This window comes from Staurois parvus, unplaced genomic scaffold, assembly GCF_062004578.1.
Source record: "Staurois parvus isolate SC_StPar_1 unplaced genomic scaffold, SC_StPar_1.0 ptg000340l, whole genome shotgun sequence".
Taxonomy (NCBI): Eukaryota; Metazoa; Chordata; class Amphibia; order Anura; family Ranidae; genus Staurois; species Staurois parvus.
Window position 1 is genome coordinate 4,760,440 of NW_028318136.1, and position 13,956 is coordinate 4,774,395.

General features: G+C 42.1%; 1 protein-coding gene across 1 annotated transcript; it reads right to left on the reverse strand.

Annotated features, from left to right (window-relative positions):
- Window positions 1–85: 85 nt before the first annotated feature.
- On the reverse strand, window positions 86–13,071 carry LOC149456971 (olfactomedin-4-like). Its single transcript, XM_089684218.1, has 5 exons — window positions 13,015–13,071; window positions 11,331–11,480; window positions 8,339–8,551; window positions 5,952–6,111; window positions 86–894 (listed from the first exon to the last, which is right to left on the reverse strand). Exons 1-5 carry the CDS (start codon window positions 13,069–13,071, stop codon window positions 86–88), a joined length of 1,389 nt encoding a protein of 462 aa, XP_089540344.1.
- Between the last annotated feature and the right edge of the window lie 885 nt (window positions 13,072–13,956).

The following is a 13,956-nucleotide window of genomic DNA, read 5'->3' on the forward strand; positions in this document are numbered from 1 at the left end:
ATTATTTAATTGGGTAGCTCTCCATGAGATTACTTTTTTAGGATAGTCATATGAATCAATATTATGGAAGATTGGTTCAGATAATTTAAACGTTTACCTCTTTTTTTGGAAAGAAAGTAAGATCATAGGTGAACAGGAATCCGTCAATGTACATATACAGCTTGTGGTCATTTGGGTTGTAGGACATACTATGAATTGTATCCATTGTCTTCTCAAAGGGGATACTTAGATTCTCCTCCTTACCAGTTGTAGTATCATACATGTAAAATATTTCCTCTGTTTTTGTTCTGGCGATTCTTGTAGCATACAAAACCCCACAGACCATAAAAGCATTGGTGACACCCGGTTTGGGGATGGAAGTGGACCAAGTTTGCATTACTTCCAATGTGGTAGCATTAAGTTTACCAATAAGCATGTCCCCGCTTTTTTTTTCGGAAGCATAAATGACCCAAAGACCTTGTTCGTCACCTGCAAGGTCAATTTCCTGCCAAGGTGTGGATGCATAAGAGAAGTAATTGTTGTAGGCGGCATCATTCAGTGCCTTTCGCTCTAGTTTGTTAGTTTTCATGTCATACTTGCAGAGAATATTTGAAGATATGCAATTATAATACATTGTGTTGTTGTACATAATCATTCCACCACCTTGCCCAGCATTGCCAAGGCTTTTTGATACAGTATTTGCGTAGAGCAAGAGGTCATTATAAGAAGGATAAGTGTAGACATAACTCAGTGAACGGCCATCAGTACTTAGTGGGGCAACCCAAGCAGTGTTATGATTAGTTCCAAATAGTGAGTCTTTTCCCCAACCGCCCCATTTGTTGCTTCCACCATTCAAATTCCGCTGTACTACATGTGGTTTACTAATACTTGCAATTCGTCCATGGTCACAAGTACCTGTGCAAAATGAAAAGAAATTTTAAAATATAAATGGAGTATTTTCTAATATAAAAGAATGGGAGTAAGTAGGTGTTAGTTCCAAAACTTTTAATTGTAAATGAGAAATCTAATCCTATTTTACCATGCTACCCACTACACTTTGCAGCCTAAAAGTTTAGTATGCCTAAAGCCTGAAAATGAGTACGGAATACCAAGATTGCTCAGGAAATTTAACCAGAATCTACCTAAACCAAAATTCTTAGATTTCTGTGGACAAGCCCTTCTAGCAAAGTGAACTTTTATTCAGGTGTCTAAATCTTTAAAAGTCTTTGGTCTTACATGCATGATCCTTTCTTTCTGATAAATGCTATTCTAATCCAAACCAGGATTTGTCATGGTTATGCCATATATAACAAAATCCTTTATATCAAAATTTCGAAAACTATCATTATTTTGATTTACAACTCCATAAATTGTACAGGAATCACTATATATATATATATATATATATATATATATCTATTTAAAAAATTTATCATTTCTGGTACCACAACCATATACTGTATGAAGGGTCAGTGGAATTGTTAGAACATATAAAGTACACAGATTTAGTATTACAGGTGACATTGATACTCGGATTGTGGGATGGTTACACGTTTCACAGATCTTTACTGCTTCCTCTCTATGATAGCATGACATATAGTAAACATAACTTAGTATACATGTTCAGTATTTAACATAGGTACCTCAGGCCACCTGGAGGGATTTCGGGGGACATGCACAAGCTAGGTGGACCATGCCCTTCCAACAGGAACTCTATACATACCACATAATCATTTAATTTGATCCAGAGTTAGTGTATATATAAGGGTTGCATATGGATGATATCCAGTACATTAAATTTTGCTTCACCAGACACACACCTCCTATACTTTATATCCTTTTCAGCATAATAAGCAAATAATAAATCTTTTTAAGGGACCTGCTGTAATCCACAACAAGAGGTCACCACTTTGCTGCATATAGCCTCTCAAGGTCCACCATCCCTATGGAGAGATGGACGTCTAGAAAAGATCTGCAAAACGTGTAACCATTCCACAATCTCAATGTTAGCTGTAGGACAAACGCCTGTGCATTTTACAGTTGCAAGAAAAGGTATGTGAACCCCTTGGGATTACGTGGAGTATTGCATGACTTGGGCATAAAATGTGCTCTGAACGTCATCTAAGTCACAACAATAGAAGAACACAGTCTGCTGAACATAATACTACACAAACATTAGATGCTGCCATGGTTTAATTGCACATAACATGTAAACATTCACAGTGCAGGGAGGAAAAAGTATGTGAGGCCCTAGCTTAATGACTTCTCCCAGAGCTAATTGGAGCCAGGAGTGAGCCAACCTTGACTCCAATCAGTGTGATGATATTGGATGTGTTACTGACAGCTGTCCTGCCCTTAAAAAACACACACCTGTTTTGGGTTTACTGGTTTCAAGAAGCACTGTCTGATGTGAACCATGCCTCGCAGAAGAGAGCTCTCAGAAGACCTACGATCAAGAATTGTTGACTTGCATGAAGCTGGAACGGGTTACAAAAGTATCTCCAAAAGCCTTGATGTTCATGTGTCCACGGTAAGACAGACTATCTACAAATGGAGAAAGTTTAGCACTGCTGCTACGTTCCCTAGGCGTGGTCGTCCTGTAAATATGACTGCAAGAGCACAGCGCAGAATGCTGCATGAGGTAAAGAAGAATCCCAGAGTGTCAGCTAAAGACCTACAGAAATCTCTGGCATATGCTAACATTTTTGTTGACACATCTACAATAAGGAAATTATTAAACAAGAATGGAGTACATGGGAGGACACCACAGAGGAAGCCATTGCTTTCCAAAAAGAATATTGCAGCACGTTTTGAAGTTTGTAAAAGAGCACCTGGATGTTCCACAGCACTACTGGCAAAATATACCGTGGACAGATGAAACCAAGATTGAGTTGTTTGGGAAGATCACACTCCACTATGTGTGGAGAAAAAAAGGCACAGCACACCAACATCAAAACCTCATGCCCACTGTAAAACATGGCGGAGGGAGCATCATGGTTTGGGGCTGCTTTGCTGCCTCAGGACCTGGACGAATTGTTGTCATTGATGGGAAAATGAGTTTATCAAGACATTTTGCAGGAAAATGTACGACCATCTGTCCATCAACTGAAGCTCCGCAGAGGATGGGTGATGCAACAGGACAATGACCCAAAGCATACAAGTAATTCAACAAAACAATGGCTGCAACAGCACAGAATACGCCTTCTGGAGTGGCCCTGTCAGAGTCCTGACCTCAACCCGATGGAAATGCTGTGGCATGACCTTAAGAGAGCGATTCACACCAGACATCCCAAGAATATTGCTACACTGAAACCGTTTTGAGCAGAGGAGTGGTCCAAAATTACTCCAGATCATTGTGCAGGTCTGATCTGCAACTACAGGAAACGTTTTGTTGAGGTTATTGCTGCCAAAGGAGGGTCAACCAGTTATTAAGTCCAAAGGTTCACATACTTTTTCCTCCCTGCACTGTGAATGTTTACATGTTATGTGCAATTAAACCATGGCAACATCTAATGTTTGTGTAATATTATGTTCAGCAGACTGTGTTCTTCTATTGTTGTGACTTAGATGACGTTCAGAGCACATTTTATGCCCAGTTCATGCAAAACTCCACGTAATCCCAAGGGGTTCACATACTTTCTTGCAACTGTATATGTTGTAACAATTCCACTGAATGTTGAAGGGTAGTGATTTAAAGTATGGACATATTATTCAATGGATATGGTTGTGGTACCATAAATGATAACTTTAGTACAGAAACCGCACATTATTAAAAATACATTACCATAAAAAAAAAATAACAAGCCAGATTCTGACTGTGCATGAGCGAGCGACTCTGCACTTTTTGAATGGTTCGGCAACTTTCTAAGACCTGTGATGTGTGGCAAGGGGGTTGTGGGGGGTTGCATTCAAGCTTGACAGGTACCTGCTCCCCCTCCCAAAACAAATTGTGACTAAAAGTGATAGAGGAGCGGGGAAGAGGCAGAAAAGCAGCACTTCTTCTTTTGGGTGAGGTTTTGCTTTAAAGAACCACTGTCACTTTCCCACTCAAGATAAAATGAAAGTGTCTCCTAATAACTCTTCTCCCCCCCACGCCCTCACACATACATGCACACATTTATATCTATCCACAGTTCAGACAGAAAAAGCAGCAAGGTCCAGATTTCTTTTTTTTTTTTTTTTTTAATTTCCTTGTATGTGTAGCACATTTCTAGGCAGCTAGGAGGCGCTAAGACCCTGATTGTTAGCTAGGAAGACTGAGTAGCAGCCTGATGGTGACAGCAAGCAGGGGTCAAATTTTGGTCAGAGCTGAAAGGCTCTGCAGATCAGCCCTCTGGAATTTCCCCCTGACCTAGAACTTTGAAGAAAGGTCTAGAAGCAGTGGGTGGATCTGAGGAGTGGCTGATCTGCACTTTTGAGAGAGCCAGGCCAATCCCCAACAGAAAACTTGGCAAGGGGCCCGTACAACCCTCAAATGTGATTTAGCCTGCTCAGCTGCAGGAGAGTTCGGGTGGAAGACAGAGAGGAAGATGTGAGGCTGAAGGCAGGAGCCTGGGAGGAGGCCTAGATGGAGAGATGGACTCCCCTACATGCAGTGGAGCTGGAAAGAGCAAAAACTCAGACCCTCACTGACCCGCTGAGAGAGGACCGCCTGTGTAGCAGGGTAGGAGCGACCCAGCTAGAAGGCCTGTTAACAGCCACCAACCCACCAGCCACACAGGTAAAGGACCAAGGTGGTAGACCTGCACCTCCTGGGCCAGATAGGGTAAGGAGCACTCTGGTGGAGAAACATGATTTGCCACCTACTGGACTGTCTAAAGTGACAGGCACGAGATCCCCTTCTCAGGGATACCTCCAGACAGCTGGGTAAAAGAAGAAGAGTTTATCTAGGGTTTAGGGTGCTACACTAGGAGATGCTGGCTTGCTCTCCAACAGGGACTGTGCTGCAGTGGAGGCTTGTAAATCGTTCCAAGAAGTTGTCTTCAGTTTATTGGTTACATTGGGCATCCTGTACAGCCTTAACCCTATCCCAGTTCAAATCCCCCTAATAAAATTCACAAAAACAAAGCTCAAGGACTGATCTCTGACTTTTGGATGCAAGTCTGTGTGAAAATGTGTGTTGCTTGGCTGTGCAGGACTATTCTTGGATTGTAAGCTCTAATGAGCAGAGCTCTCTGAATCCTCCTGTATTCATTTGTATTGTAATTGTACTGTCTGCCCTTAAGTTATAAAGCACTGCGTAAACTGTTGGCGCTATATAAACCCTGTATAATAATAATAGGGGGACCCAACATCTTTGCAAACAATACCCAATCACATATGTAACACTAACCCCCGGGAGTTGCAAAGTGGATATTTATCCCATGCACCAAGCTAAATGCAAATTCTCTTTCAAAATAAACAGCCTATTTGCCTCTAGTAAATCAACCCCAGTGTCTAGGTTTGTCTTTAAAGAAAAAATAACAAATGCACACATTTTTGCAGAAAATTAAATGTGCATTTATTACTTTTTACTACAGGAAGCGTACCCGTGATCAGTGGATTGCGGATGCAATGTCAGGATCCTGCAGACACTTCCTCCAGCTTTCTGTCCATACATCCATATGTGCTTTCAGTCAGAAAGCTGGAGAAAATGTCAATGGACTACAAATGAGCTGATCAGAGCAAACCATTGAGAAATACAAGCTGTCTGCTGCGGTGGCAGACAGGACTTGTAGTTAACTCATTCACAGTTCTCTGTGAATGAATGACGTGGCTGTATGGGTGGAACATTGCACAGCTCCCCAATTTTAAATTTGACAACAGATGTGGGGAAAGGAACCCCTACACTCTGTCACAGTTGGGGGAGATATGATAGAACATGGTACATGTTACCCTAAATAGGGGTGTAACAACATGTTCTAAAGGTGAAGTTTACCTTTTAAAGCAGCATTGCTGTAATCTACTGATCAGTAGACAAATTTGTGACCTACCATAGTTTGTTGGAGAAAAGGAATCTAGATTTGGTGAAACGTCGTTCTGCTGACACTCTTCCAGCTGTTTCTGTAAGTCTGAAATCTTTTGTCTGATTACTAGAACATTGTTTGTATCGTAGACTTCAAGCTGGCTGACCATGCTGGAAATGTTGTGGATCTGTGGAAAAAAGAAGGGGCTTGGATCTTCTTTGGATCTGTTTAACTTCATGGTTATATTTTGTGATTACTTAAAAGAGAAATTATATTGTTTTTTGTGCCAGTTATATTTACACTTTTCTTCTATTTTATATAAAATCTCTATTTTGAAAATAATGAATGCAGAGCGTAACTATAGGTTTGGTGTCCCAGAGCATTTTTTTTTTTTTTTTTTTTTTTTTAAGCACAGCTTCATCAAATCGGTTTGCAATCAGGCAGCTTCTCTCAAACTCAGATTTCACTTTGAACTATTAAAGTGATATTAACGGCTGAAGGTTTTTTACCTTCATGAATTCTATGCATGAAGATAAAAAAAAAACTTTATGTATGCAGCAGCCCCCCCCCCCCCCCCCAATCCTTGCCTGAGCCCTCTCTGATCCAGCAATATTTGCAAGAGACTCTGCTCTACAAGGGCCCTCCCCCCCTCATTGAATGAGAGTGGGTGGGGGGGAGCCATGGCTCTGTGTCTTATGGATGCATAGAGCCACGGCTCAGGAGCAAGCATGCACCAGTGCCCCCAGAGCAAGCTGCTTGCTCTGGGGGGTACTGCTTAAGGGGGAAGAGCGCTGCAGCGGGACCCGAGAAGAGAATCAGGGCTGCTCTGTGCAAAACAATTGCATGGAGCAGGTATGTATACAATGTTTGTTTTAGAAAAAAATTAGGCTGTAATACCACTTTAAGCTCTGGAACAAACCGTAAACTAATAGCTTCTAGCTTAAAATGTGTTCGGTGATAGGTTGCCTTGCACATGGCCATACGAGCAACTGAGAAGACCCTCAATGTGAACTGACCTTCAGGGCAATACGATACGATACTTTGCCCACGACTCCTCCCAATGTCTGGGTGGTGGGCAGAGATCGGCCCCCTGTCCACTCTTCTGGCAGTATGGCTTTGTCCCCTCACTACCAGGGCTTCCAAATGCTGGCCTACTTTTCCCAGGCCTGATAATCAGGGTACATCAGTAGGAATCATTCTCCCTTTCTTCAGAGAGGTATTCTGACCGAATAAAGGTACCACAAGGCTGGATGTGGTCAAGGGCTTTACTTGAAAGCCTCAATTAACATGGCTTCAATGGGTTGTAGACCTCAACACAGTACCAATAGCAAAACAGACTCTTGGTTCCAGGCCCTGCTAGTGGCTGCCACTCTCTGCAGGCCTGCCACTTGTCCTGGGATAGGGAGGGGAGAAAGCAAGTGGTAGGCCAACTTTCAAAGCCCCCTCCTGAGCCTGCACCGACCCACTGTCACTGCCCTCCTGGGTCTAGCATGAGGGAACCCAGGGCACCCTGCCCTCCTCCAGGAAGGGGGGGGAGCAGGAGCATAGCAGATAGATCCTGCCTCTTTCTAGGATCCCAGCCTTTTACCAGGGTGAGGAGGCACCTTAAAGTGGTAGTAAATTTGAAGCTAAAAAACCCTGTTTTCCTTGAAAAGTAATGCTATAATGTGTTAGTATGCATTGCATACTAGCATATTCTGTGAAACTTACCTTAAAATGAAGTCTTCCATCGGTGCACTGTCAACGCTGACAGGGCTTCCATCTTCACCCAGTCTTCCTTCCCGGTTTGTGGGCTCTGGTCCTTTGAATGGCCGAGTTGCAATGATGTATATCCTGCACATGCACGCGGGAGTCGGTGCTTACGGCACAGTACTCTAAAAGAACGGCATACCTGTGCCATTCCTTCAGAGTGCATGCGCTGGTGACTTCAGTAGTGGCTGCACAAGTGAGTATCTCCTAAACGGTGCATGTTTTGGAAATATTTAAAGTACCTACAGGTAAGCCTTATTATAGACTTACCTGTAGGTAAAACATACTGCAAATATATACGGCTTTACTATCACTTTAAAGGGGAACCTGCTCTCTCACCTGCCTACAACTGTAGAAAGTGAAAAATGAATATGTAATATTTCATGTTTACTTGACTACAATAGTAATAAATGAACTGATTAAGAAAGAGAATAGTATTTATATTTCAGCTAAACAGATGTTTTCTAAACTTAAAAATGTTCAGTATTTATTAAAAACGTATATGCTTTGTGTGATGGAGTTGCAAACTTTTAAAGAAGACCGGAGAACATCGATTGAGGTTCAGCTCCCTGATATAAAAATCATTACCTCTTAGACCTCAGGAAGGAAATTGTGTTAGATTAAATTAACCAAACTATAAATATTCTAAGCTTTCATTTTCTCACCTCCAGGTAGAGAGATTCCACAATCACATTTGAACCATTTAATGAGGTTCTCAGCTGGTGTATGGTGTTTTCCATCTCTTTAAACTCCAGCTTGATGAGCTTAAAGTCCAGCTCAGAGTAAGAGGGACCTCCTTTCTCCATTGCCTCGACACGTCTGGTTAGGTCCTTCAACTGCTTCATGTGGGCATTCACTGTGTTTTCATAGTTGTGGATCTTTAAAAAGATTTTACTTATTTACATTTTTTTTTGTATGACTTTTGCCTTTTTCCACAGTAGTTTTAAGAAACACTATATTGTTACCATCAGCTTCTGCCCATAAAGAAGGTCAAAAGTGTAGCATCCTCCTAGTAAGGTGCTAGGATGTGTTAAACATAGCTGTGTTTCTTTGCTTACCAGAGAGACTGTCAGGTAAATTCAATGTGGTATTCTGCTTAAGGGAGTGCTGTGATTGATGAGTTAGGTCAGCTCATGCTGCTCTGGTGCTGTTGGAGTTTGTCTCAGTTCTGCTTGCCTTCAGGAAGCTATGAGAGCCTACCAGAACATGGGTAGGGGCTAGCCAAATGAACAGCATTCATATGGATACAGCCCTGGCAAATTGCAGGGGGGAGTTGTCCCACTGAATGCTAGGAGTGGTATTTATATTCTGAGATGGGTTTAGTGTCTTTCCTGGGAGTGGATTGCACCAGCCAGGCTGGAGTGAGGCTGCCTCGCCTGGCACTTGCTGCCATACAGCCTCAGGTGGGTCGACCTGAGGGCCTAACGTTAGAGAGAGTAACCCTTTTTCTACAGTAAGCTGACGGAGGGGAGTTGTCTGCCTGTCAAGGATCCGGGTGTGACCAGAGGTGTGTGGACTGACACAGGGAAGTAACAGGCTTCAGAAATGATATAATAACAATATACTTATTATTAGCCACCCAAATATACAACGCACAGTAAACAAACCAACCTTCTACTAATCTTAGTATGTGCAGGAACACAGGCGTAGTCAGGGCTGGAGAGGTGGAATGGTCAGGCTGGCCATATGGTTCTGTTAACGACCGTCTGGTGGTACCTCTAGCAGTCTTCGGGACAGGATTCCCCAGGGCGCGGAGTCTAAGTCCCAGCTTATTCACCAGGGCCCCTGATGGTGGGGATGGACTTGGAGCAGACAGGAAGCAGGTCGCGGCCCCTGAGTACACCTGCTCGTGGTAGAGGGATCTGCCAGAGGTATATGCAGGTAGGAAGCCTGATGTGAAGAGGCAGAAGGTGTGAGCAGGGATGACTGGATCCGTGCAGGATGGATGGATGGCAGAGTAGTTAGCGTGGGCTGAGGGGCCGGGTCGCTAACAGCAGGTCAGCGTGGTACTAAGCAGCAGGCAGAAGAGTAGTCAGGTCGCTCGCCGGAGTTGGTAACAGGAGTTCAGATCAGATTAGGGATGTCCAGGAGAGTAGTCAAATGAGCCAGGGATCAAGCAGGAGAAGTCAGCAGAGGTCAGGATCAGGCAGGGTCGGCAACAAATCAGATCGGCAGAGGAACAGGACACGGGATACAAGGTACAGGGGCTCATGGGAAACATACATCAAGGCACTGATCACAGGCCTGGTCCTGCTTAAATACACGTCCTGCAATCAGCTTCAGGTGATGGCCTGATTGCAGGAGTGAGATTCTGGCTGCTGAGAGCACCCGCTGGCCAGCCTTGGTACTGCAGCCCACAAGGCAGGTGAGTCCCACCACCATTGGCAAGTCCATTCCTGACACTGCCAAAGCTCTGCCTGGTATCACTGGTGGGGTTTGCTTGGAAGATTGGAATTGGAGATTGTGATTACTGATAATGGAGAATTTGGAGACACTGTGTGCTTGCTACCTTCCTTGGTGCCTGATAGTCAGCGTGGGTCTAAAAAAAGGGAACACTGGCTAGGGTTCTGAACAGCTTGTCCGAGTGTTGCTACTGCAAAAGTACTTTGCTCAGCTACATTACCTTTTGGGCTGTAGCAGTCTGTCGTAATTAGCTTATACCTGAGGAGCTCAGCCCTGTACCTACTCCTACTGAAAAAGGGACTTTACTGACTCCTAAACTACTTGGACAAGGATGTCTGCTATATACTGTCAGCCAAGACTTCATACTGTAAGTGTTCAACTAAGAGATCAGCTAGATGTCCTCAGTGGGAATAGTTCTGATTTAGAGTATCCTACGATGATTCCCAGTTCTACAATAAACTCCAAAACAAAACCTCTCCTACACTGGTCATTGAAGACAATGAGCAGAAGTGTGTGTGAGTGTATTTGCTGCAGAAATACACTGTGCATGGCTGCGAGATAGAGAAAGGGAAGCCCATAGAAGACATACAAGTTGTTTCTGCGGAGATAGCACTATACAAAGTTACTAGCACCATTATCCACATCTATACAATGGCCAGTTTGGTCAAAACCCAATTAAACTTTGTCTATGTTTCTGGGTTAATGCACATAGGGAGAATACAGAATATCTATGTAAACGGCACTTTTGACTGGATCTGATTTGTATGTTTCTCACTGTGACCTTACAGCACTTGGAACATACAAAGTAGCCACAAAAAGCCACACCCCGTTGATCGTGTCCACCCGCTCTATGGCTGTACAATTGAGCCATAGTAGAAGGCAAAATGTGTCGAAGAAAGAACGTAGATGAAATGTGTCTGTAATTGCTGACAGAATACTTTTATTTATATTAAGATCAGTGGTATATGGCTTTACTATTTGGAATGTAAACAGTGTGGAGAAGTGACCAGATCTGGAAGTTGCCAAAGGTTGCCTACTGGACGAAGTGGATCTCAGAGTGGTTTCAAGGATATGCAAGTGCCACAGTGTTAAATCCTAAATATGTATATTTATGTTTGCAACTGATGTTCACACACTGCATTTTAATTAATACAATTTATATAACATTTTTATTAAGCCATAGAAGTGGCAGAAATGTTTTAGTCGTCACCAACAAATTCACAACAATATGGATATTTGAAATGCATTGTCTACCTTAGTGATTTCTTCATTGACAATTGTGGTCAGGTTACGGTTTGCGATTTCCAAGCTCTCCATTTGATCTACTGGGAAGGTGGAATCTAGGTACTTGACAGAGCAGTGACATACCCCATATGCATCCAGAGATCCAGTGGAGTCCTGAATCTGTTAAAGGACAAAAACGTTTAGATTCTAGAATAAGGACTAAACAATTTGGGTCTGCTTCACAGATGCTGTTTAAAGGAAACTTGTGCTGACTATAAGTAGACTTCAATTCCTGACCACTCCTACTGAAAATACTAGTTGTCTGGATGTTTTGCTTAATCAAGTGTTCTTCTTTTTTTTTTTTTTTTTTTTACTTTTTGTTACTGTCCTGGAACAAGTATTCAGATCAGAAGTATTGACTTTCTCCTGACTTCCTGTGAGCTTGCTCTTGGTTATTGACTCATAAACCATTGGAGCCAAGGAGAGGCAGGAAACTCACATTGTCAGTAATAGTCACCAACAGCAGCCTGTTTTTATCAGTAAGGGTGCAGTCCTTTAAAGTGACTTCCTAATATATTGCCTGAAAAGGTGCTCAATTTTAGAATCCTATTACAAGGTTATAGTTGTTTTTACTTTAAAAAGATACCCTGATATTCATAGGGCTTCTTTTTATCATTTGTTATGCTCAACGTTAAAATGAAATATCGATTAAACCAAGCAAGTAACACTCTGGATTATTTTACGCATGTTGTGGAGGTCACATTGAAAACATGGGAATGATGAGCAGATATTTAAACAATTGCATATGTTTGGGATCACCAACATTTTGTAAGATTGGAAACCGCATTATTATTCCCAGAAAAAGTCCCTTTTAAAGGAAACCTGTAATTCATAAAATACAGAGAGGATACTAGATTAAGTGCTTGTTATGCTCAGCCAATTACTTCTGTACTTTATTAGGGACTAACTGACTGAAGAAAACATGCAGATTATGATTCTCACAGATCCTGATCTGCATACTTGTTCCAGATCATTGATTTCAAAAGTGCTAAATCTATTGAAGCATTTCTTGACATCTAGGAAACTAGCATTTTCATAAAGGAAAAGTCAACAGTGGCACCCTTCCATACTTCTAACAGATGTTATCAAAAGTACAATAATGCTTCCTGCCCCACTTCAAAAGCTGCCAGGATATACCTAGGGTGGTGGAACCCTGACTTTGTCTTGTCAGAACCATTGACTGGATGGTAAAGCAGCCCATACATTATGCAACTTTTTTTCCTTTCATCACAGGCTGAAGGACAGAAAATAACTCCACTCTGTGGATGGGGGAATCTCTCCTGTAATGCCATTGTTTTCTTCTGGCTGGGAGCCTAATCTGCCAGCAGAGCAGAATGATCACTGCAGGTGGCTATAGCAGCTGGTTGTGATCGCATAAAAAAAATCTGACATGCTGGTTGTACTGAAGTCAGTCAATAGATCAACTTCAGCACAACCAGCCTGCTCACAGGTGGGTCTACCTTGTCCAGTTCCTGCTGAACTGAGCCACATTCGATCTATCTGTGGCCAGCTTAACGTCTCACTGGAAAGGAAGGTAAAATGATTTAGATAATGTTATATTTGCAGACAGATTGTAACCTTGTGTTCAGAATTAAAACCTCAATCTAGCCTCACTTTGTGCCCACTGTGAATGGGGATAACAAATATAACTTACCAGACTGGCAGCCTGATTTTGGTAAATGCTGAAAAATAGTATAATCAGTGGGAACATGGTGACGTTCTTGTCCTTTTTGTGCCTGAAGTCTCAACCAATACACCTATATATATATATATATAGTGAGCTACGTCTACACCCCTTCACATATTACATAAGAATGGTATTTTGGTTCTTTGCCAAAACTATGGCAAAAAAAGCAAAGCTTTCTGATTAAATACCACAGAATACAGTTTGGTGAGGCATTGTACATATCTCTGAAAGCGAACCTCTCCAGCATAGCAGATTACTTTTTTAAAGATTGTTTTGAGAGTGGAATCTGCCAGTAATCCTTTGTTACATTGAGAGAGGTGAAGTACAAAGCTAGACCTAATCTTTTAATCTGTTTAATTCCACCATTCAGGGCCTTGGATTATTAAGCTTGGAGACTTTATTTAACTTTCAAAAAACATTACATAACTGCCTAGTATGATTTTTCCTGGGGATTAGGACTATGGAGCTTGACCAACTCTTGGAGGACTAAATAATCCCTTGGACCAACATATTTTTAAACTGTGCTGATATAATCTCTTGGTGGGCTTTGGGAATATGGAGTGCTTTAATTGGACCCTAGGGTCTGTGACAATCACATTAGTTGGGCCTTCAAACTTTAAAATGTTTTTTTTTTGGCTTAATGTAAGAATTCCATGGACTTCTGTGTTTGTTTTGTTTTTGTTTTTTTTAGGAGGAGGTTTTCTGCTATCACGATCTACTATATTAAACTGGGAAGCAGGATCTTTGTAAATTCTCTGGTATACTGTCAGAGCCTTTATCCTTCTAGGGTTTTTTTTATAGATTTGGTAGGGCTTATTCTTTGTGCGCAGGTAGCCTTTAAAGTTATCCTTTGCTACCTCATTGACAAAAAGTATCCCTGTAATTTTGCTTGTAGTTTACTCCTCAACT

Coding starts and splice junctions, on each gene's coding strand:
- LOC149456971 (XM_089684218.1), bottom strand. CDS start 13,071: ATGTTCCCACTGATTATACTATTTTTCAGCATTTACCAAAATCAGGCT. Junction 11,481..13,014: donor AAAATCAGGCTGCCAGTCTG/GTAAGTTATATT, acceptor GTCCTTTAACAG/ATTCAGGACTCCACTGGATC. Junction 6,112..8,338: donor TGGAATCTCTCTACCTGGAG/GTGAGAAAATGA, acceptor TTTTTTCCACAG/ATCCACAACATTTCCAGCAT.